Raw genomic sequence first — 26088 nt, forward strand, 5'->3', positions numbered from 1 at the left:
TTCAGGATCCTCTGCAACGACAAAAGTCAGAACGAGCGCTGTACATACTCTATGGAGAGGGGAGAACAACAGAGTAGCACACCACTGCGTTCTCTCCCCTTCACTTGTATTACGATTGTTTGTTGTCCGTGGATGAACGACGTCAGACGAGCGCTGTATATATGCCAGATTCTCGTCCGATATCATGTGATCAGAAGAGAATCATCTGACTTGTGTACGTAGCCTTTCAATCCCAATGCAATGTGGCCAGATGTTGATCAGCCCTCACACAGCATAAGGCGACTTAAAAAAGCCAGTTAAAAAGTCACTTCAACCTAAAATTTCCATTTCACTGAGGAGGTTAGGGAAGTGGAGGATCCAGATATCATTCATGGACACTTCAGGAATTGGCTAGAAGGAAACAGATTTTGATTGAAACATGATTTTCAATAAGAGAATATGACAGATGGAGTGAGACTCCGTGGCAGACTAAAAACACGACTACAACCAGGAGATTGCATAGCTGAAGCCCTAACCCAACCTAAACAGCATTTCACCTACACCAATGTTTTATATCACTTGATATGGGTTGATCCTAAAATCATGGCCATTGGAGAGGATTAGTGAAATGCTGTTTAGAGTTTGAAGGGAGGTTACTAGTTTGCCATAGAGGACAGGGCCAGAAACCTGATGGCAGGATCCCCCCCCCGATACCCTTTAGGATGCAATAACAGGCCCCTTGGGGCAATTAGAAGACCCCTATGAGAAGGCAGTGAGATCAGATATGTTTTCTGGAATACACGCACACGCTATAAATATACACACCCACTCATAAATATACACACTCCCACTTCAAACCTCCAACCTGCCCTAGGTACACACACTCTTCTTCCACCCTAATCACTTACACCGTTGCCCTCCTATCTGACATCATTCACTCACCTGGTTCCATTAAAAAAAAAAACACAACACACCAAGCTCCTGATTCCTCCCGCCTGGGATCGGGGTGCCTCTCTAGCAGTGAATAAAAAGTAAAAGCTTTGGAAGACTTATCTAAACTACTTTTGAAAAGGGAGGGGGAGCAGGGGAAAAAAAAAGTCAATCTGCTAAAATCTTTACAAGTAGTGTGATGAAAAGGTGTCACGGAGGAATTAGATTAACACAAAAATGTTCAGAAAAGCAAAAACATCCTATAAAATACAGTCTAAACCTAAAAAAATGATCCGGTTCCCTGCATGTGAATGATAAGCGAGAGATAGATCCCACCACAGCCACCGTATTATGAGCAGCAGGTTGCACATATTAAAAAATGATTCCCCACTGAAGGCTTAGACGGTGCTTGGCCCCCCTGGGTGTCTGCAGACGTTTCGAGCAGTCACTAAAAAGGCAAAAAAGAAGGGGCTGCACTATTGAATGTCTTTACAAACTGCTGGTTAAAGTTTTCCTAATAATTGGTTGGCCAACTAGGAGCGGCTTCTTGCAGACTGATCGGCGTGACGATATTGTGAAACTGCCACCCATACAGAGAGTGAAAAGCAAGTCATCACCGGCACCAGAAGCCATAATCAGTAAACTTCCCTCCACCAAAGCAGGGAACCTGGCAAACGAGCCCGTCTCGCAGTGTCTCTGACCGAGTGCGGAGCACTACTTGGCGCCATTTGACGCGCAGTCTGTAGTGAGTATTCACAGTGCTGGGCTGTGCGCCGAGGTGGCGTTTATGTGGGGACGGCTGTCTCCAGGCTCCTACGGGTATGGCGAAGCTTGCGCTTGTTGCTGTAGTTGGCCATCTCTTCTAGTGCGGATGTGTTGGGTGCTGGGATTGGGGGGGCATCTCCGTGCTCCTCATCAGCCTCTTCGTGTCCCTCCGGCTGCTCTGCTTCGTCTATACTACAAGATGCTGCAGGTAAAAAGGAGAACAGGGCATTAATTGTGATGGGAAAAAAACCCCACGAAGTAATTGGCCTACAAAGTTTATTCGTATTCTAAAATTCCAATTTTGATTCGGGTCCCGTGAAAGTAAAGACGCAAAATGAAAACGCTTCCAAGCTAATAAATACATAATAGTATAGATAAGCCGATCATTGGAAGGCAAGTCGAAATAAATTTGTACAAGACGGAACGTGACATTTAGTTTTCGGACGAAAAAAGTTTTTGATAGTATTATAATTTCCTACTAAGTAAGGAGTCAGCCGGCATATTAGCACCAGATTAAACGCATGAAGATAGGAACCATAGGGCCTACACCACACATTCAACCCCTATACATCGCTGTGCAAGAAAAAAACCATTGAGGTGGAAGTAAACTTTACGCCACGCTACAGTTGTATTGCCGCCAAATTGGCTTCCGAAGTTAACCATGTTGCCGGGCTACTACTAGTATCGAGCAAGCGGCTAAAACTTAAAGCAAGTCTTAAAAAACAATCACATGGGTTCCCCGGGTCCTCGGACAACCAAGTAGGTAGGTGGGCCGACCCGGTGCTTTTTCGGCTAGGGGCAAACATTGATGCAAGCTAGAAGGAACAACGTCGATATTGTGTATATCTAACTTAAACCATGTTAAGGATTCAGTATTATTCGTCCTGCACTGATAGCTAGTTAATGAAGAGGATAAAATTAATAAAAAAAAAGGATAGAATACGAAGTAATCTAAGCAAAGGAGCGTCTACATGCTAGCTGTAGCACGAATTATTTCTTGTTGCCAACAATACCCCCCGAACTATCAAATTTGTAGATCTAATAACCCTACGACATCTAAAGTCGTACTTCAACGAAGGTTCATTTAACAACAAAAATTAATATTTCTCATTCGAAATTTTGTTGTAAATACACGCGAGGACTTAAAACTGAAACTTTAAAACAATATCAGTAGTAAATAAAAAGATCCGTGGAGCTGGTGAGATGCAGAAGTGTTGCCCAGCGGAGAGGCCAAATTTTTCTGCATAAGCAAGTCAATTTGATCCTTTGCTTCACTTAGTGACTCACGGGCCCGAGTGAAGTGAGAAGTCTTAAAATGGAAGCAAAGAGATGAGTGTTCTGGCAGAACTCTCCGCACCTGCACCAAGATTCCTCTTGTAACAATCGGGCTGCCAGTCTATACACACAATTCTCATGCCCAGAATGAATGGCTGAGCTCTATTTGCTTGCGATGGGCAACAACTCCACTTTCACCCCCGCTTTGTCAAGGCAGCTGTTAGTTTGTGTGTTTATAAAGCTGTTAATTTCACATCATGCCTGAAAACACGCCAAACTGCTGTATGCAGTACGCCTACCCAGAATGCAGTGCTGCCAGGATGGAGAGAGGACGGCAGGAGGGGATCAGTCTGGAGCGGAGTAAAAAGATTATTAGAATGAAAGGAAGGAGATCTGCTAACCCTACTGGTAACCAATAAATGAAGATGAATCCATGATTGTAAGTTTGCCATATATTGGTCATAGAGCCTTCATGTGTCAGAAGAATACCGTGCATATATCTGTGCTAAAGCCCATGAAACTTTAGCGATTCCATCATGTGAAACAGAAGTGAAAGGAGGAGACAAAGTTAGATGAATTTTTATGGTTTAGCATCAAAATCTGGTCACTGGAGAGGTTTTTACCTGCACCATGATCGCTGCTGTGACAGACATCCAAGGTAAACCAAAGAAATCTGACTACATGGACTGTTCCTGGAATCTGAATAATTTCCTCATCATTATGCTATCATCTACCTCCTTTATTGTCAGAGCTACAGGCCATGAATCTGTATATTATCTTTAGTAGAGTAGGGAAGAGAAGGAGCTTCAGGTTTTGTGGTCTCTGTCACATAATGGTGAGTATATGTGACTGCTCTTTCTGATGGTCACCAGGATATGAGGGTAAAGGGGATACAAGCAACAAAATAACAGGTTGCTTCTTTGCATTACTTCTGTCTGTGTCCCCATTAGAGAAATACCTCTCTCTGGTAGGAATGTAAGGGAAACACACAAACAGGAAAGATAAAACTCAGTATGTCACCACCTCACACACCATTTTATCCATCAGTGCCCATCATCGATGTTGGTAGCACCAAGGTATGTGGCCTGGATCAGTGACATCCCACTATTCTCCATGTGACACCTCAGAGCAGTGAGGTCTACAGAGCCCAGGGGGAACAGCAAGGCTCCGGGCACTGCTCTGGCATTGCCTACAGACCCCAGGGGGGATACCAAGGCTCCTGCACTGCTCTGGCATGGCCTACAGAGCCCAGGGGAAAAGCCAAGACTCTGACATGTCATGTAACAGAGATGTGCAGCTTCCCTTACTCTTTATGAGCACTGCTCATACCCAGAGGGCTCTGTATCAGTGCTTTCATTGTTAAGGTAACTGTATGCTTACAGTATGTTTATTTCCTACGGCTTCAATCCAGATGAATAGTGGTATGTGTAAGATTAATATAAAGCATTTGTTCTGTCACAGCCTGGAACAACGAAATCTCGTTAAGGGGACCGACTATAGCCCTTAAATATGAACGTCCATCCGTAAATGTAATGTGTGAAAAAGCCCTAAAATATTTTTGCTTTATTATCAACGGGGTAAGAGTAGCTATAGAGATACGTAAAAGTACGAGAACCTAGGTGAGTGATAAAAAGTTATATTTATCAGTCAATGTCAGGAACAGTATGGGAAGGCAGGTGAATGATACAGAGTTGTGTCTATATGTCCATTTCAGAAACAGTAGGGGAAGGCAGGGGAGTGATACAGGGTTATATCTATCTGTCTATGTCAGGAACAATAAGGGAAGGTAGGTGAGTGATAAGGAGTTATATCTATCTATGTCAGGAACAGTACGAAAAGGAAAGTGAGCAATGCAGTGACATTTATCCATCTATGTCAGGAACAGTAAGGGAAGACAGCATAGTGTTAGCTAATATTGGCCTCTCCATAACTTCCTCACCTGATGTTCGGCCATCCTCGTACTTCAGGCCCGTTGTTGCGTCAGGGGACTAGATATGGGAAACAAAACAAATATTCATTACAGCGAGAACTCAAGACACACATAACACACACAATACATGCCATGCAGAAAGGTTTAAATACATTGTCACACACAAGCAAAAAAGAAACCTTTTTCCCAGCACACAATTTATAGGGCCAAATAAAAAGTGTATTTCAATCTCAGAAAATGCGAGTATAAATTCTGTAACCCTGTGAGCTGGGAAGAAGGTGAGTGGCATGAGGAGCCTGAAAATATCTGTGTACAGAATGGGATAAGCCAGTTTGTGAAATTATTTAGGGAAACTACAACCACCTAGTACCTAGTACATCCCAAGTCACTGTCTTGGGTATTTAGAATAATTCCTTTACAGGTTTTCTGTTCAATAATTTAATAACTTTCCTGTGTTCTTGTACCAAGTAATATTGTCAGCAACCTGGATAAAAGAGGTTGCAGTAGAAATCAGAGAGCCAGATACACTAATCCTTTAGGGTGAGAATACATGGCTCACACATATAGAGTATATATAAAATTAAATTCAGCTGATTATATTAGGCCCTGTTATAGATTCCCATAAATAAGCACAAATAGTATCAATTATGTGCAGTAACCCAAATGAGCAAACTAAGGACTGCTATCTAAATTGATGGTTGTTATGAAGTGTGACACTGACCTAACCAAGCTCACGTGCCTTCATATAGTAAATGTCCTTATTATAGGAGGAGTACTAGGTGGATAATATAACGTTTTCTGCTGTATTACACAAATAGAAGAGGCTCTCGCCACACCAAACAAGGCTAACAAGAAACCAACACCCTCCACTCCCACCAACACCAAAACACTTGGGGGCCACAATGCGCCGTGGACAAACCGGCGAATGAAAAAGTCAGTTTTTTTTGCAGGAAAACAGAGATTGGCTGCCAACTGGGTCATGCAGACAGTACCTGAATCTCATACACGGGTTTGGAAGACGGAATAGCAGCAAATTCTCTGTAGTCAAACTTCTTGTCTGAGTGAGACTGGAAAGCAGAGCAAGGGGGGTAAGACAGGCGGATAGAGGGCAAAGTAATGAGCAAGATATAAAGCAACAACATGATGAGAGCAGGCAATGGAAAAAATGAGAAACAAAAAGGACACTGAAAACCAGCGGGACATGAGACAAATGTAGAAGCGTATTGAGGAATGAGAAAAGGAGGACCAAGCAACAGCCAAAGAGAGAACTGAGCAATGAGCAAGGTGAGATAGGGAACTGAGCAATGAGCAAGAGAAAGCAACACAGGAAATAGAGCAGCAATTACAAATGAAAGACAGACGAGACAGCAACAAGGAAGACAAATGTCAGAATGCAGCAGCATAGACCAGGTAGGAGAGCAGGTAAAAAGATCACTAGCAGCAGACAGTAAAAAATGTGTCCTAATGATTGTTGTTCATTATGACCATCAACACTGTGCAGCCTCTGCAGGAACCGCCTGGGTAACCAATCGCAACAGAAGAACGTGCCTGCGTTTTTTGGTATTGTCCCCATGATGATGGGGAGTCTGCACTGGGCACCACATGTCCATCTGAAATGATTTTGCCCACTTATGCAATGATCATTCTATGGAACAAGCAGTACCGAGTAGTTTAGGTGAGACAGAGATGATCAGGAGTAACAAATGATAAATAAAAGAAATAGGGAGATATTTGTGTATCAGGTTGGGAAAATAAAAGAAGAAAAACCCATGGGAATTTGGAACTGTGTGGCCCCCACTAAAAGAACGGGGGGATGGGATTTGTATAGGTAATGTAAGCTTAACAATGAATCTCACAATGTAACTACAATCCAGCAAAAGGGACCTCCACTAATGGAAGCGTGCAAAAAGAATCATCTAACCTAGAAATCAGCCACCCAAAGAAATATTTCTCTATTGACTTTCTCTACTGACTAAGTTACAAGTAACCCAAACATTTTGGTGTCGGCTGTGATGTCTGGGTTTTTGGGTTGGCTGTCTTCAGTGGTTTGTGCAGCTCAGGCTTCATCTACATGTTTAGAAACTCTGATTATGAGGAATTCATTGTAGGTATTGTTCAATTTTTATCTCAAATTTTGCTATTTTGTTTTACTCCCATTTATCAAATGGGAGTAAAATATTAAAAACACAAACAGATAGATTGTCATAACAAAAATATATATTTTTTCTTTTTTAAAAAGGAAAATCTGGAAAAATATTTGTATTACTCGGAGAAACTTCTCCTTTGGCATAATTCAGTTGAAATTTAGCATTGCAATACTATGGACAAGGACGAAGGAAAAGGGACAATGGATAAATTAGGGAACATGCCGGGAATGCAGAAAATGGTACTCACCAATCTCCCAGGAGATGTTAACAGGCGGGGGCTGTAATCTGTGAATAGACAAAGTCACAACCATGCTCTATTATTATTACTAAACAGGATATATATATAACACCAACATATTACGCAGCGCTGTACATTAAATAGGGCTTATAAATGACAGACAGATACAGATAGTGACACATTTGGAGGAGAGGACCCTGCTCCAAAGAGCTTACAATCTAAGAGAGTCTGCAATCAAGCCTCTTATTTCACCAGAGCTATTTTACACTCTATTTAAATCCCACAGGTGTGATGTTTAAATACAATTTTTGCACTCAGTAAAAAAAAGTGTATGTGCAAAAACACCACACAAAAAATGTGCGTAAGGGTGCTTCTTTGGTCCCTTCTCTAAAGAGGAAGTGCCACTCTTTCCCTGACCCCCTGAGGCCCAATTCTCCAGGTGGGGTAAGGTAGTATTGCTCACCTGGCTAAAGCCGGGCGGACTTGCCAATGAGCCAAGGCCAAAGGCTGCCCATTAGTTTGGATGGCGTGCTCCCCTGAAGAGAGACCCCTCCCGACCAGAGAGCTCTCCGTCCATAAATAAATATTTTGCTCACTGCATAACACACTGGGCAAGGATAAAAAAAATGCTCATTAGTGTCGCAGCTAACAATAAATGAAGGTGAGTGCTGAATAAAGCTTATAGTGAGCGTGCTGGTGTAATCAAAATATCAGTGGGGTCATAACTCCCTCTGTGATTTTACAGTACCCCTGGGTCACCACTCTGTGGAATTCAGGGCCTCTCAAGACCCAAAGGCCAGTTCGTCAGCTGTATTTAGGTCCATCAGAGAGCTCCTTTTCAGGTTTACACGGGAGGAATTTGCCTAGGACAGGCCCTTACTGAGCATCACCTTCTGATCCCTCATACAAACAGGCATAATAAACCAATGCCATCCCCCCTTAACAGGACAGTAGGGTCCTTCCTCCCCTAAAACTAATAGGAAGAATTTTCCTTGACCTTAGCAAAAAAGGCAGAGAAGCAATTTCACTGGAGCTATGGCTTACCTTCCAGAGGAGTCGGTGATGGAGTAGGAGCTGGAGATGGGGATTCCGCCAGCTGGTCCAGTGTGCTCCGTTTCCGGTTCTCCTTAGAACGAGCGATCACAACCTGAGCCTTAAGCGCATCCTGTTCCAGAGATTTCATCCTGTTAATGAGAAACCAATGATGCATGAGAGGGAGAAACAGAAGGCTGAAAAGTTGTCACACAGACAGTGGTGACAAGATGGGTGAGACACACCAGGGGGAAAGGAGTAGGAGAGTTAATGGAAGTTTTTTAATGCAACCCAACTATTAGGATGGATTAAAAATTTATTTTTTTCTTCCACAGGTAGTATAAGTAACTGGTACAATAAATTCAGAGCCTGGTCCTTCTTGTGTTTGGAATGAAAGAGGAAAGGCCAAAATCTTTTCCTAATGCTGCAATAACTATCATATCCCATCCATGCTGCTCTCAGGTATCCCACCCATGCTGCAAGAATATAATCATATGACTAGAGCTGTTTCCACATCAGTGCAGGTTATGTTTACCATTTGTAACTTAAGATCTTCGAAGCCTAGATGGCCAAGCTTAATATAAAAAGTCTTTGTGCAATAAATACATTTGCATATCTAAATCATTTTGACTTCTTTAAGGCTTATAAGGCATTTGCTTTTGAATGGTGAATGCATCATGTGACAGCAAATGCTGTGTTTGCCTGTAACAGGGCATACGAAGCATCTGGAAGGCATCTTCTGAACCTTCATGTGTACCTGTGATTGACCTGGAGCAGGTATACAGCTGGTCAAGTGTTAGGATACCAATGTTAAAGCTTATTTCTGGTCAGTAAGTTGTGAAGAACATTATTTATCATGAACCAACACAACCAAGTCAGCAAAAATCATTTCTGGAGACATTAGTTTCCACTTCAGGAAGACAAATGGACTAAAACAGAACAGGTGAGAGAACTTGCAGGGCAAGACTGTGAAGGAACTCTTCTGCCCATTCACGCCATGCAGGGCAGGATAACATGCATTACCCACCCCACTCACGGTTTAATAAACTGGTGCAGACAGCTGGAAAAATATGGAAATTCCTCTAATTTGTCAAAGGGCCACACCTCCAATTTTTAGACAAGAAAAAAACAGGCAGATATTGGGACTTTTCAGGCTAATTTATTTAAAAATTATTTTTTTATAAAAAAAAAAAAAACAAAACTTTATTTTAATATAAAGTAACAACAACAATATTACCTGTATAAAAACACATGATACAACAATATCTCCTGTACAAATATATATATACACACACACACCGTATATACAGGAAAGAAACAAATTTAGCAGTTTGTTTATTAACTCACAATGATCATCATTGTGAGTTATATCAACTGCTAAGTTGTGTGTGTATATATATATATATATATATATATACACACACACACATACATACATATATACACACACACACACATATACATATATATACATACACACACACACATTTCTGATGAAGCGGACACTTTTTTCCGCAAAACGCGTCGACAACTTGCATGTCACTTTTGGTGTTTGTACAGGAGATGTTGCTTACCTCATGTGTTTTTATACAGGTAATATTGTTGTTGTTACTTTAAATTTGAAATAAAGGTTTTTATAAAAAAAAAGCTTTAATCTGAAATTGATTTGGTCTGAAAAGTCCCAATATCTGCCTGTTTTTTTCTGGTGCAGACAGCTGACAAACACAGCCCACTCCTCTTCTATAAGCAGGATAATTACGGCAGGTGGAGATTTCCATTTTACAATTTTCATCCAGCAGCTTCATACTCCCTTTACCATGATAATCCTAACCTTTAGTTCTGTTTAGAGAGCTCAGTATAACAAGCGGTAACTTACACAATTAAGAACTGAACAGTGACTCGACCCTATCCCCCAGCTTTGGTTATAAGAAGACGGGAAGACGCAAAGAGCTGGTGCACTTAATGCCAAGGATGCAACCTAAGTTAGCAGTTTGTCAGGAACACAACTTTAAATAGAAGTTAAAAAAAAATAGTCATCTCCCCCAGCCCCTTTTAGCTGGGCACATTACCCGGCACTTTTCAGTAACCACCCAGCTCTTTTTGGGTGCTTCAATTTGTTTTAAATATTTACACGAGAAGTTTACAGGTAACGCGTACAACATAAGTTCACAAAACATTTACATAGTCGGTAGGTCATTACAAATTGTCTATCCCCATTAAGGGATTTGGGGTTGTCTGACCCCATCCTTTATATTGAATTGCCTATCAGCATAAAAAAAAGGCGGCAAATGTCTCATTAGCCCGGCGCGTTTTGCCTACAGGCTTCTACAGGAGTATTAGATTGAGAATATTTAGTTTATTTTGTGGTGGATGAGTGAGTGGGGAGAGTACTGTATACCTGTATTCAGATATTAGAACCAAAACCAACCTGGACTAAATTACATAGTAGGTGCAGCCCTATGCAAATACCACCAAGGTGGTATTATGGTTCCCTCAAATCACTTTTCGGCATGCACAGTCACCTTTAAATATATTTTTTTTAAGGCATTGAATGGTTGATGTAGGACTGCAGGAGCTCCCTTTTGTCAATCTGAGCATCTGATAGGCTTACATGTACTCTGCTATCTGCATCATTTTATTAAATACTTATGTTTGCCAAAAGCAGTGATGAAAAAGGACAACATGTCATGGTGCAATGCACTGCAAGCGCTGCAAAAAATACTACAATCACAAGCCTGGAACGATGTGAGCACAACCTGATCAACACTTGAGTTTTTAAAGCAGAACTAAACCCTGCGGCACTTACCTATCCGCGCTTCCTCGCTGGTTGCCGCCATTCTTTCTTCTGCCCAGCAATGATCCTGGCCATCTTGATTGGCAGTGCTGGGGTGACATATCTTCCGCGCAGCAATTCATCCATACGCTGTACATGGAAGGGAATGCCGGGTCTCCACCGGAAACCAAGGCTGACACTGCAAATGCGCAGCTTTTTTACATACTCTCGGTGCGATCAGACGGGAAACACGTGTTATTGCAGGAGGGACATTGCCTGTCTGCAAGAACCACCTGCCTGAATCTTTAAAGTTCAAAGTGGGACTATCAAATCGTCTTTCGGTCGAATCGTATTGTACACATGAAGTTCGTTAGCTTTCATAGTGTTAGGGCATTTCCCACATCACATATCTGGATAACCTAGTCACCACATTCTGGGGTATTCCTACTACCCACAAGATAAAGCACAACTTCAAGAGAAGCAAACAGAAATTGGCATTTTTAGGACACTGAGTCTGCACCTTTAAAAGCTGCAATCTTAGACTTCTGGGATGGGTATGTGTGCCATCATTCCCCTTTTTTCCTCTACTTGTCAGAGCAGACATCAGTGTTTTCCCTGGCCCCTTTCAGCCCTGCGCACCAATCAGCACTTTTCAGTAACCACCCTGCTGTTTTTGGGTGGGTACTGAAGAGTTGGGTCAAAATACAGGGCCATCACCTGCCTATAATATTAGTTTGTACAGGAAAAGTCAAGAAATGAAGAATGATCACCTATGACTGATACTTCTTGCACAGATATAAGGACAATATATAAAATAACTCCTAGATTGTAAGCACTTCTGGGCAGGGTCCTTTCCTCCTTCTTAATGTACAGAGCTGTGTAATATTTTGGCACTATATCAATCTAGTTTATAAATTATGTCTAAAACACTTAGAGCAGCCATGACATTCACTGATAAGCAAAAGATTATTTTAATAATGTAAGGAGATCTCTATTTATTAATCTTTCTTCCTCCTTTTTTTGTAGGTTGTCACCCATTAATTAGCTGGTAAAACCAACTAGGGTGATGTACAGAGAGACATAATTTGCACAACACAGAAAGCACTGTTCTGAAATATGCAAATAAAATTTGAGGGTTCCAGATAAGCTTCCGTGTTTTGTTTTACTTGAAAGGTGATTTTCTGACCTTGGACAGACACCATGTGTGACTATAGACATATAAATACACAAAGATCAGCTGACATATGGACCCCGCAGTTCATGCTGCAAAAGCCACGCGCTGTTTGGTGACATGCAGGTGCCCGAACACATACAGCCCCACCCTCATACACAATATCTGCACACGTGTCTGGCGGGTACATGCTATTAGCTGGGTGGAGTGCAGGCAGCCGGTGTCACCGTGTGCCCAGCTCACACCTGCTGGCATCCTCAGGGGTTCTGGGCCTGTTCTGCCGCGACTGGTACAGCTTCTTGGCCAGAGACTGCTCATACTGCTTAATACTGTCCTCCAGAGTACTGTCCACAGGAACAAGGAGAGAGACAGCAGCCAGAAGAGAGAGAAACGAGACAGAATGAAGTGACAGGAGACCAGGAAAACATTTTCTACAAAGAGCAGGACAGATAGACCGGAAAGAGACTCAAACTATAGAGCCTGAGCTGATAAAATAGTATTATGCAATATTATCACATTCTTCTTTTTATTGCTGTAGATTGCTCTGACACAAAACTGATGCCGTTCTTGTCTTGAATCTGGATTAACAAATATAGCCCAAAGGTTTATGGACACCTGAACAACACAACTATATGGGCATGTTGGACCTCTAAACCCAAATCCAATAGTAATACAATGGAGTTAGCCTCCCTCTGTGGCTACAACAGACATCACTCATATGAGGTTCTCCATAATATTTTGCAAGGTGACTGAAGGAATTTGTGCTTATTCTGCCAATAGATAATTTGTAGGGCCCGGTATTATTGTAGAATGAGAAGACCTGGCTTGTATTTGGATTCAAGTTCATCCGAAATGTGTTCAAGTAGGGTTGGAAGCAAGACTCTGTGCAGGACACTCGAGTTCCTTTATACTTTTAATGTGCCCAGCTCTGATTAGTAATAACAAACCTAACATTGGCAAATCACTGTATACTGATGGAAAGAATAATGCACTTGGGGAATATATCACTGTTAAGTCTCTCAAGGGATTCTAGTGGTGCAAAAAGGAGAAAGAAAGGATGGTCTTTTTAAGGCACCTAGGTATTACATTTGATAAAACAAATTACACTTTATTGAGTTCAACATATCAATAAAAGCATAAAACAAAATAGATAGGTAGTATGTATCTATATAACAATATAAAAGTAGACTTTAAAGGTTGTTCACAATCAGAAAAATACCACTTGTTAATGTAGATTGAGGAAGGGGTGTTATACTGCACCCTACACCCGATGTGTTTCGCCCACAAAGCACTTCATCAGGGGATCTGTGAATAACACCTCTGGGACTATAAATCACTATTTTCCCAGATGTGTTATTCACAGATCCCCTGATGAAGTCCCTTGTGGGAGAAACGTGTTTTGTTTTATGCTTTTATTGATATGTTGAAATCAATAAAGTGTCATTTTTATTTTTATCAAATCTAATACCTAGGTCCCTTAAAGGAGCCCCCTTTCTTTCTCCTTTTTGATTATACCACAGTACACTGATATCTGCTAACAAATGTATGGGTTTGATTATCAGCATATGTCCACCATAAGCTTGTCATATTACACATACGAGGTGGTGGACATTTGCTGATTGTACCAAACAACTGTTTTTTGCAAGTAGACATTGTATGTGTTAATTTGCATTATTTGCATTGTGTGTGTTAATGTGTGTTGAACATGTTAAGGAGCAGGCTATTTGCCAAGGAGAATAATTATGCCTGGACAGTACAAAGCCTTTTCCAAACTCTTATCAAGCTAAAGGCACACAAATGTCTACACTGTCTTTGCAAGCTGTAGTATTGTGCCCTTCAAATTTTTATTTGGATGTAGTCACATAGCAGGCTATGTTGGTCAGGTGTCCACTTTGACCATTTGTAATATACTGTTGCTATATGTTTAAACCAAACAATGCAATGAATAACGAGCAAATGTATTATCAATTCTGTGCAATTGGGAGTATGGGTTGAAGTGCTTCAGTTGCACTTTGTTAAGTCATGTCAGATTACTTTCCATAAGCAGCTTTCACTGGCAAATACTTTACATTATCAACGGTTTATTTTAAAAAGTGCTTTTGAGGCATTTGAGAATATTTAAGCTTTTTCTGTGAATCATTTGGAACAAAATATAAAAAACAATTTCTTACGAGCTTCAATCATCTCATGAAAGAGGTATAGCGTTGCATAGTGTTTAGGACCCAATGAAAATCTATCAGAACATATTTCACATTTTACCCTGGGAAGAGTAAATTAACTTAGCTAATAAACTGGGAAATGGTTTGTGTGTCTTACAAGGCAAATCTGGAACTCCGAGAAGAACAGGACAACCTGTGTACAGATAAATATGAGAAGATTCTGCACAGATTTTAGGTTGAACAAGGTGAAGGGAAAAAAGAGGAAATCGAGCTGAGAATCTGTGAACTAGAATCTGTAATATTACACACAGACCTGCTGAGGAATTTATGGAAGAAATTCCAAAAAGCTTTTTAAATGGGAAGATGCCCCAAAGTTGCCTATGTTTCAGGGCCCTGGAGCTCTGAAATTCAAATTTTTCTCTAACTCCTTTAGCCCACTGAAGGGGAAAGAAAGAGAGAAATAAGACAAACAGTATTTTGGGAATCCCAAAGATAAGCAAGACAAGAAATCCTCTCAGCACTGAAATTTTAGGTGTAGAGAGGGCAGCGAGGGAAAACTACAGGAGTCAATCCATTTTGTTTGCAGAGATATACATTTAAATGCCTATTTTTTTTTTTTTCATTTTTAATGCCTATGTGTGCATCCTAACAGCAAATGTCTGACATTAGAGAACTACAGGTCCCAGCATGCTTAGACCGCTGCAGATCAATCTCACCTGGCAGCTCTCCACATGGCACGTTTTTCGGCCTGCAATGCTCTGCGTTCTGCAGGGGACAGCTGCATCTCCTCTTCAGTTAATTCAGGGCTCTGCATCTTCAGCCGTTCATGCAGTCGCCTCTCTGCTTTGGCAGTGCGGACAGGGGCAGCCCCATCTATTCCAGTGGGGTACACCGGACTCAACCTGGGTGAAGAAAGAGAAAACAGGACAAGATCTGATGAGGATGGAGAAATGAGCAACAGTAACATAGAGATATATTTTATTAAAACAGTAATCTGAAAACACTTCAGTGACGTCCCCAGCTCCTTTTAGGCGGGTGCACCATCAGGCACTTTTCAGTAACCAACCGCATGTTTTCAGGTTGTTACTGTAGAGTTGGGTCATAATACAGGGGCTGACTCTCATCTACAATTTCTTTCCACTCAACCTAAAATAATTTCTAGGCTGAACGTTGCACTATGCACAGGACATGGCTATGTTTAAATCACAAAGTGCCTGAACTTTAAAAAAGATTCCTTCAATGAAAAGCCAGGATGATGTGGAGTCCGAATGCTCTTGGTGAGAAGGATCAATGACTAAATGGTCATGTGACCAGGTTCTTCCCCTCCTGGTACTATTGTTACCCTCATTCACATACCCACTGATCGCACATTTGTAAAGCAATCTGCACTATTATTATATGGTAGTAAAGTGTCAACATTCGAGGGGGGGGCTGAGAAGTTCCTGGCTTTGGCCCCTTACTGATGAAATAGAAACATTAGTGTGGGGGCTTATGACAGCCCAGTATCTTAGTATGTATCTGTGCAAATATCAGGTCTTTGCGATTCTTAAAACTGTTTTTTCTTTTAGTGAGAAGCTGTGATGGAGGGAAAAGCAGGTTTCACGTCAGAGTTACAGGCCGTCATGAAGTTTTTGTTTCTCCAGGGAAAGTCAGCAAAGGACATTTACACTGAGATGTCAAAAGCAGACCACAGCGGGTCCCTGCGCCCGAAGAAGCTCTGAACCCAGAAATCGGCCAAAAAGGTCATGGCGTCCGTTTTCTGGACTGTGTTCTGTTGGCGGACTACTTACCTCAGGGCTCTAGTATCACTGGACAGTATTATGCTAACCTCCGTGACCAGCTGAGGGAGACAATTAAGACGAAAGGCGGTGGAAAGTTGACCAAAAGGGATTCTTTTTTGCAGGACAATGCACTGGCGCACATGTCCAATGTTGTGGCTGCCAAATTGAACACCCTGGGTTTCCAATTTGTCCACCATCCCCCCTACTCACCTGACTCGGCCCCTTCGGACTGTTATCTGTTCGCGAATTTGAAAAAACACCTGGATGGGCAACGTTTTGAGGACATTTCTGACGTTAAAGATGCTGCTGAGAGCTGGTTTGCGGCCCAAACAAAGGACTTTTATTTGAACGGTCTAGAAGAGCTGCAACTACACTCTGCCAAGTGCATCAGTCTCTGGGGGGAGATGCTGAATAAATGTGTTATTTCCTAACTCTGGTTCTTTCTGGCCAGGAACTTCCCAGCACCCCTTCTTACTACACAGCGTTGTACACTAAATAAGGGTTGCAAATGATGGAGAAATGCGAACACTGGAGGTGGAGAGGACCCTGCTTAAAACAGCTAGAGTAGTGCAGGCTTCAAAACTACTTTTTGGAAAGCAGAGGTAAAGCTGTGCTAAAGCCATCACTGTTTAATGACTGATAGCTGGAAGTTTGAAGCTGAACTCCAGTTAGTATTAAAACAACTTTACAATAGTCTTCTGCTATTGATTTAATATGGAGTCCATTTTTTATTCTGTCCATTAGACACCGTATAAACCTTTGGCAATGGAATCCATGGCATGGCTCAGTCTCTGGCATATCCTGTTTGAAAGACAGGTGACCACAAACTTCTCTAGCAGATCAATCATGTCACTACCATTATGTAGTCTCTTCTAAACAGCTTAGTAAAGTCATCGTTCTCGTATGAGGGAAGACCCAGGCTGTTGAGATACCTGGAGTCTTTCATTATAAACTGATTGACATGGCATTACCTCCCTGTTTCTCTTGACCATTCATGCTTTTAAATGAGCCCATTAACAATTCTAATGGCCCAAAGAATCTTGGAACGTGAAGTTCCACATGGCGGCTGGTTGGGAAAATTTCATTGTGTCATTCGTTCCCAGGTACCCAGTTCAGTGGTAAATGACCTGAGTGTCAAAAATTGCTTATTGCTCAAGGAACCCCCAGCAACTTCTGGAGGAACCCTTATTGAGAAACACAGACATAAAATTTGATAATTATGATACCATCACAGCACAACAAAAATTGGTGCATTTCTTTTTTTTCCCTGGGTTTAGAATAAGGTAAGTGTACGAGAACCTGGAGGTTTGGTTTTAATTTGCCAATAAATGTAAAGCGAAAAATGGCAGAATAAAGGAAATAAGGGAATGCAAAGTATACCAGTAGTTCCACAAAAATCCCTTTGCTTGATTTCTTCTAATGTATTATAGTTTAAAGGAAAATCTTGAAAGGACCTCCAGTCAAAGGGTTAATGATGAGGGTAAATGTAAAAAAGATAAACAAAACACAGTCATATCTCACCCTGACATGGAATTAGGTCTTTGCTCCACCCTGAAAGCATCCTCAAGGGAGTTCCTCTGAGATTCAGATGGTGACAACCTGGATAAAGACAATATGTCAATGTGACAGCTGAAAAAACATGCACTATGCTACTGGTATGGCATACAGGAGACAGATACAGATAATACCATTGCAGAAGACTACATGTAGACGTTAGAGGGGTATTGAAAGCAGTGAGCAGGTTTGTTATAACAGCAGCAATCTCATTGGTTGTATATGGTCACATGTAATTAATCAAATTATCTGCGGATGCCCGAAGGAGCCTTTTTGAGCAAATAGAAAAATTTGCCTATCTCACACATGCGCAGTGAGATCAGCAAATTTTTTTTAATCCTACGTCACCCAATCTCGCGCCTGGGTCGGGTGACTTGGAATGAAGAACCAGGAAGAAGAGAAGAGAGGATGGCGGCGCCGGGACGACGTGGGACCAGATGCAAGACACCACCAAATGGATCGGACTGCCCTGCGGGATTGAAGGTAAGTGTATTTTTTTTTTTTGGCAGTTTTGAGTTTAGTTCCTCTTCAATCTAATGCATGTGCAGTGCAAGGTGGCGCTGGACGTTACAGTGAGCATCAGAAATAAGAGGGATGCCGAGCCAGGGTGGGACACATCTGAATTTAGGGTGATCTCAGTAAATGGCTCAGTTTTTTGTTGCTAATGTGAACTAAGCCTCACTTGTGACACCACATTAATCACACTATTACACTACTACAAGGCATTACACTCTTAAAACTAAGAATACCAAGCATTTGGGTCATATTACACAGCACTGGACATTTAGGGTATAATACATAGAATGGAAAAATTGTACATTCTAACAAGCCAGGCATTAGAAAGTTAGAACAAAGTACATTGACACAATAGTGGGGGTTACAGGATACCTGTGCCATAAACTACTGGGAACACTAAATTTGCTGTGTCTTGCCCCATCCCATTTTTGACCACCAACTACAGCTTCCCCCCACCCGGCTGAAAAATATTTCTTGGGAGAACACTGCACAGTATCCATGTCTCACCCAGTTAGTGAAGACAGGCTTCCTCCATCTGCACGTTCAATTTTGTACTCCACTCCTTCAATGAAGACGCTGGTGGGGGTGCTGGGAGCAACAGGCCGGGGATTGGAGTCACCAGAGTTGCCCTCTTCCTCCACCCGCAGAAGCTGCTCTCGCTTCATCTGGATCTTCCGGGCTTAGAGACGAGACAGAAACCATTGTGAGGAAGGAGAAGGATAAGAAGCATGGGTGGGTGATTATGACAATTTGTGGCTTAATAAAATATACAAACACAAAGAACCCAGAGAAACACAACAAATAATCTTCAATCCACCAAAACTAAGTAAAATCTGCTTGGTTGTTGATATTTTTAACATCCCAAAAAAAACAAAACAAAAAAAAATTATGCATCTCACCTTCTTCTTCCTTCATTTTCCTCAGGTCATCCTCCCCAACGAGAGACACGCGTTTGGGAGGACGATTCTCCTGCTGCTGTTTTACATCCATTTCAAAGTATTTCTGCCTATCTCGGAACGACCGCTGCTCTGGACTGTCCAGGCCCTGAAATCGGAAATATTTCAAATCCTTACAATACTGTCTGCATGTCCACTCCCTCTGTTTATGCAAGACATAAAAGCTAGGCAAGTGTTCCCCAAAGTGGGTGGACAACCAAGATTTCAGAGGTGCAATTGCCTCACACAGTGCAGAGCAATGCGCCCATTGTAACATAATTACAGTTCTTTACACCAAAATGGTTAGGTCACTGTTGCTTTACTCTGCACTGGAGTAGGTGGACACTATGGGGGATGACACTATAGGGGATAACACTATAATGGAGAGCAATCAGGGGGCACCATATTGAAAGGAGCACTATAGAGGGACAATATGTTAAAGCAGAGAGGGGTGCAATGCTCACCTCAGGGGTTCCACATGGTCGATCAGGTGTACAGGGAGTCGTTGGCTCCTGCAAAAAAAAAACCATTAAATATAATGTAATCCAAACGAGAAAGATTTAAAGAAGGACTTATATTGGAATCTTAAGCCGCATACACACGTGCAATAATAGTCGTTGGAAAGGATCTTTTTACGATCCTTTCCAATGACTATTATTGCACAATGCATGAACGAGTGCTGTACATACAGCACCGTTCTGCTCTATGCAGAGAGGAGGGGGAAAGCGATGGAGGGGGGGAGCGATGGAGCGGCACCCTGCTGCGCGCTCCCTCCCTTCCATTGGGATCGTTAGTCGCCTGTCTGTGGATCCGCCAGGTCGGTTGTTCGGACAATGAACGACTGGTGCTGTACACACGCCAGATTGTAGCCCAAAATCAGACCTGAGTCGATTATCGGGCGAGAAGCATTGGATATGTGTATGAAGCTTAACTATTCCTGGGCCAATTATTTAGATCTGCCTACCCTGCTGTGACCATTATGAGAGGTTCACAGAATTTATGTGCCAAGTTCCTGGCTCTGCATACTTGCTGTGCTCATTAGAGGGCTCCAATAATCACTGAGTTGAGTGCCTGGGTCTGCAAACCTGCCGAGTATATTATGAAGGATTCCCGTTATCACTGTATCCAGCTATGCCTATTATTGGGGCTCCAGTCATCCCTGAGCCAAGTTCTAGGGTTTGCAAACCTGCTGAGGCCATCTGTGCACTGTGTCCCCAAGTCTATCATCCTGCTGTGACCATTAAAGGGGCTCTATACATCGCTGAGTTGTTAGATCTGCACACCTGTTGTGCACAATTATAAGGTGTTCTCACACTGGATGTGTTATAATGAGGGGTTCTTACCACAACAACTGAATCTGAAAGACTAATTCACAGACTATGGGTAGAAATAAGCCAGTAAGGAGAGAGTAGAAAAATCTTGCTGTGGATCAAGACATCCCTGAACAGGAGGGACGCAGCCTTATGAAGACCCCACCATTAGAAGTCACAGGAAGCCCACAAGCATGGCACTGGCATTGTAATCCTCAGCCGAAAAACGACACTGTGTTTTCCAGAAAATGGACTCCCAAAGTATTACCTGCTGCTCGGAGGCAGGATGTGCAGAGGGAACTGCAGCAAAAGCCTTGTAGACTTGTATGGAGTGAGACTGAAGCCCATCGCTGGGGGAGGGAGAGGATGCCTGAAAGAAGGAGAGGAGAATAAGAATTTCATTATGGAGTAGATGAATCCAGCAAAGACACTAAAATACCTCAAAGAATCTGCAAAATAATTTATAAGTGATATTAATAGCGTCTATACACCTGTTTGTAGATGAACCACCTGTTTGTAGCCAACAGCCTAATCTATGAATACATAAGCGTGAATGCTTTATTGCTTTTTCTTTGCAGAAAGGAAAACTACAAACCAACTGGCTGAAGAAAGATTTTCTAGGTGTGATGATGATTCTTTTGACCAGAAAAGTAATACTGAACCTTGCCAGGCCAGCTGAAACAAACTACTTGTATTGGTCAGTGTATGGCTAATGTTAACTATAATTAAAAAGCATTTGTCTGCTGCTTGTTTTTTAATTGTATTTAAACAAAAAATGTTTTCCCCTTTTTACCAATGTCACTATTTTGTAATCATTCGTATTTGTATTTTAGGCTGGGTCCACATGGACGTTTTTAAAAACCGCATGTAAACACATTTTATCGCGTTTTACCGTGTGTTTAACTAATTTGCATATTACATGCTTAAAAATGCGGGAAAACATCCCATTGAAATCAATGGAAGCGTTTACCCGCATTTTCCTGCATTTTTAGGCTTTTCCAGTGTAAACCTAGGGTTTTAATTTTTTAACATTTCAAGTAATGTTTAAGATTAATTTGTCATAAAGGTGCCTCAAGGAAACGTCTTGATGTAGATTAACCCATTGTAATGCATGGGGATTTTGAACAAGGGCTTTAAAAGCCTGGGGTTAAATGCTGGGGAAGTGTAGTCTAAACCTTAAGCAGCGAAATGTGTTTCTCCCAATTGTATATTTTATTAACATGGAACTGTTGTAGTTACACATTAGAGATTATCAATTGTTAATATTTATTTGATTTGTACAAAATTAAAGGAGAACACAAAACCTCGGCCAAATAAAGGAAAAAAAAAAAAAAAGTATCACTAACCTGCCGGCTGTCACTCTGATTTACAAAATTGATTGATGCCTGAAAGTGATAGAAAAAAAAAGTTAAAATATGTTTGCTGTAAAGACAGCAAAACAAGGTGCAAAGGCACAGAGTGAAATGTTGCCAGGCACAGAGGAATGGAGCAACATGGGGTACAGAGCGCTGCAGAGAGTAAAATTGAGCACAGCAGAGACAGCGATTCGGGGCAAAGCAAGGGGGCCCAGTGCAATAAACGAAAATTGCACAGACAGCTGAGGGCAACACAGGAGGAAGAAGGCACAGAGCACAGAGATTTCACAGAACGCCACGCAGGCCACCAAAAAGGGGCAGAATGCGTTGCAGGTTGCTGCACAGAGGCTAAAAGTGCAGCAGAATGTTGCACAGGGGAAAAGGGAGCACATGGGAGGCATACAGCACAGAGGCAGACAATGACAGAGATGCAGTGTACAAATGTCAGACAGGTACCAGAAAGAGGAAAGAAACCAACACTGTTATTCCACACAGACCAGAGAGCTCTTTGGAGAGGTGCAGCTCTATGCATAGATAGAGGAGAGTGAAATAGGCCACTATACACATAGTACAAGGAAAGAGTCACAAGGCAATGCACAATAAGCGGGAAGTAACATGGAGTACAGCACGGAGGAAGGCGACTGCACAGAAAACAGAGAATAACACAAGGCGTCACACAGAAAGCAATGCAGATGCCCTGGAATAAAGTTATACAAACAACAATATAATAAATTGACAGATACTGCAGAATATTTTATTTTAATATAGTCTCAGCATGCAGCACAGCACTATGACATACATGTAACATGTATGTAACCATTTTAGTATTTTTCCACTACAATATGAAATCCTAAACTGAAACCAGCAGATTGTTATAACATGGGCAGTTCAGGGGGAATGGCAGCCATCGCTTAGATTAATAGCTTGGTATATAAAAGTTCTATTAGTTCCCAGATATGTTTTATATCAGCAAGTATAACTCATGCTCCATTCCAAACATCTTTTGTACCACCTGATAAAATAATAACATGAACACTTCCTTATATTGGAGAATAAACCCTTATGGAAGACACATGACTTAAGAATAAAATTCTAGATTCGCACCCCCCTTCTGTGTTTGTATAAACTTTGACTTCTGTTTGAGCATCTTCAAGAAAATTAGATGTCCTCACTTATATAGATTATCCACTATTACGGGGACCATTTTTTCTTATCCACTTCCTAAGAGATTACCTGTGCTTTGTCTTCAAATCCCTCCACAGTTCTTGTCCCACTTACCTTTCTGACCTGATAGAAAACTACTCCCCCAGCCACTCTCCCCACCCCTCCGATGACCTACTACTCACTTCCTCACTCACAACCTCATCACACGCACAGCTCCAAGACTTTTCTAGAGCTGCCCTGACTCTCTGGAATGGTCCTCCTCTTCCTATTCAGCTTGCTTTTACTTTTGGCTCAATTAAAAGATCCCTTAAAACCCACTTCACCCTCACTTATCCGTCTTCTAGATTGTAAGCTCTTCGGGGCAGGGTCCTCTCCTCCACCTGTGTCACTGTCTGTATCTGTCTGTCATTTGCAACTTCTACCTAATGTACAATGCTGCGTATTATGTTGGAGCTATAAATCCTGTTTTATAATAATACTAAGGTGGGGTAAACTGAACAAATGCCCAAGCCCTCACACCTTCCCCTTTCCTTACAAGGACATCAATTCTGGGACTGTCAAACAAATGTCCCCTGCAATGCTCAGTGGTTCCTCCTGCTGATCCATACACAATATTAGGACGCAGGAGGGTTGTAGAGGTCAGTAAAAGGACCTAAATGTCCCTACTGCGTCCTGTAGAGGTTGGCAGAAAAAAACACTGAGATCTGCTGGATCGGGGCACAGAAAAATGACAATTCAGGAATTTCTGGTCTCTATACTGGGTATCCATATTCAATAGAGCAATGTCAGCAGCAAAGATAAGGATGCCTTCTTCTTTTAAAATATATTCTATTTTACCAAAAATACTTGACAAAGACACTCTAAATATTGACATTATTGCCATAATGGGCCCAAAGCAATGAACAGCTGCGGAACAGCTGCTGGTTTACAACAAGGACACTTGACATTTTATTGTTCTCTTGGTGAAAGGACTAAGGTATGTATAACACATACCATAATGTCACCCCGGAATCCCAAAACGCAATCACTGACCTAACAGTACCAAAGCTTGGCTTATTTACATATAAAAAAATTTCTTTGCTCAGATTTTCACAGTGGTGAAAATAATCCGGCAAATTTTGTAGGAGCCTATTTACAAAGATTTCTGATCATTTTACCCAATAAAATTTTATCAATTTCAATTCACAATTAATCACTATTATCAGTGAATGAGCTTTATACTTCCAACCTTTCCTTCCTTTTACCAATTACAACCCCCGTTGCTATCAAAATGTTTCAAGAAGGATTTTTAAGAACCAATAAAAGTCCATATGAAATTTAGCACCAAAACAGGTTGATCTTTATAAATAGGCTCCAAATGGGCAGGACAGATTAGTTGGTTCGATGAACCCATAACCAGCCCAATACATGCAGGTTGCATGACCCCTTCAGTATAGCGATGCCCAGTTTGCCGTTACAGCATCCCCTGGAAGCGGGAAGCAGAGGCGAGTGCAGAACAAGTTATAACTTACAAATCGCGTCTCCCTACCAGCAAGGGGACAGGACCGAGGAGGGACAGCCTGACACAAAGAACCAGGGGATAAAAATATAACCAATCAATTAAGATGCTACTGTTGTATAATGTGGTGTGAACGTGCACAGACATATATAAAACACAATAAACGTGAAAGTTTCTGACGCTCACCTTCGAGCCGCTGGGGCTGCAGGGAGAACTTGGAACGTCCCTTTTATTTCCAGTTGTGTAATCTCCAGAAGGAGTCTGTAAACCAAAAGTCAAACAGATGAGATATTGAAAGGTTGATGGCACTTCTACAAAAAGTCATACAATCTGGAGTCCGCTAAAAAAGAGGAGGACGAAGACACAAACTTTTGTCTGTCAGATCTCATCACTGTACGACAACACCAGGCTGGAAGGAACTGAGCTCGTACTAAGTGTAATTCCTTACCATATACTCAGTAACTGGAAATCCTCAATATTAATTACTACACAGATTACTAGTATTAAGACCAATGGCACATGATTAATAAAAACCCAACATGACCCCTCAATTTTACTGCTGCAAGTGCGAGAGATAAGAATTCAATGGAAGTAACAACTGACTGTGCAAGTCATGACAGCCAGTTTGGAGGTTCCTATGTATTGCTGTATGCTGCTGGTGCTTTACATTAGGAATACAGAATTGGAAATAAAATATAAGGGCAAAAAGCCCCTCAATATATATGACCCCCCCCCCCCATTGGTCTACAATTGTAATTTTCTACAAAAGTCTTCTAAGTTCCCCCCTCCCTACTCCTTACACCAACACAGAACAGCTGAGCTCCACCTGCTGATATAATTCATTGTAAGGCTGCAGTATTCCTCCAACCTTAAAATAGAGAGAGACGGTTATCCTGAGATGGTAGGGCCATACATATCAAGTCAGATAACTCACCAAGTGCCTTAGACGATTAGACATGTGGCTGTTCTGGGTATGCAAAAATTATTATCTTGGATTTATATAGTGCCGACATATAAGCAGTGATGTACAAAGTTCATAGAACTTCAAGACCCGCCGTGATCTCCATGCAGAAAATCGAACAATGGTGTGCAGGGAATATAAGAGTTGTTCTATGGGAGAATTAGGTGCCCACTGATTGTGTGTGTGATGGCTTTTCCAGCACCTTACCATATAAAGACAGAATAAATCCTCAGATCTAACTACCTCTCCATTCCTGTAGGAAAATCTTTACGGGTGATAAAACATGTTAATTTGTGTTAGACAATACACAACTGATCACATGTATACAATATTATATATAATAACAGAACACACAAATACCTGCCACTATGAACATAAAAATAATCTAATAAGAAAACCGTTTAGCAAGACTACAAATGGCTGCAAGTGTTGACGATGGCAGAACGCTGCCAGGCTCTGCAAGCTTAAAGCAATAGCCGTACAGAATCCAACGGAAAGATTGTTACTGATCTATGCACCGGATCACTTACCTGCAATTTTGTCTGAGAGGGAAATAAATTAGCAGAATTATACTCACTTGTTCCCGTTCCATTGCAGAATGCTGCCACTTCTTTG

At 41.6% G+C, this 26088-nt stretch overlaps 1 protein-coding gene across 1 annotated transcript in view; it reads right to left on the reverse strand.

The window, feature by feature from the left end:
• Nucleotides 1–6: 6 nt before the first annotated feature.
• Nucleotides 7–26088, reverse strand: part of SCRIB (scribble planar cell polarity protein) — a 110960-nt gene continuing 84878 nt past the window's right edge. Inside the window, exons 31-45 of the mRNA XM_072413217.1 lie at nt 24699–24773; nt 24445–24573; nt 21842–22135; nt 20764–20865; nt 19650–19697; nt 19150–19294; nt 18758–18929; nt 17702–17779; nt 15116–15301; nt 12486–12584; nt 8309–8448; nt 7274–7311; nt 5872–5946; nt 4889–4937; nt 7–1876 (exon numbers count right to left, since the gene is read on the reverse strand). Coding sequence (XP_072269318.1) covers nt 1695–1876; nt 4889–4937; nt 5872–5946; nt 7274–7311; nt 8309–8448; nt 12486–12584; nt 15116–15301; nt 17702–17779; nt 18758–18929; nt 19150–19294; nt 19650–19697; nt 20764–20865; nt 21842–22135; nt 24445–24573; nt 24699–24773 — 1812 coding nt within the window. The 3' untranslated portion in view covers nt 7–1694. The remainder of the gene's footprint in view (nt 1877–4888; nt 4938–5871; nt 5947–7273; nt 7312–8308; nt 8449–12485; nt 12585–15115; nt 15302–17701; nt 17780–18757; nt 18930–19149; nt 19295–19649; nt 19698–20763; nt 20866–21841; nt 22136–24444; nt 24574–24698; nt 24774–26088) is intronic.

Source organism: Pyxicephalus adspersus, chromosome 5, assembly GCF_032062135.1.
Source record: "Pyxicephalus adspersus chromosome 5, UCB_Pads_2.0, whole genome shotgun sequence".
In the NCBI taxonomy this organism is placed as follows: domain Eukaryota; kingdom Metazoa; phylum Chordata; class Amphibia; order Anura; family Pyxicephalidae; genus Pyxicephalus; species Pyxicephalus adspersus.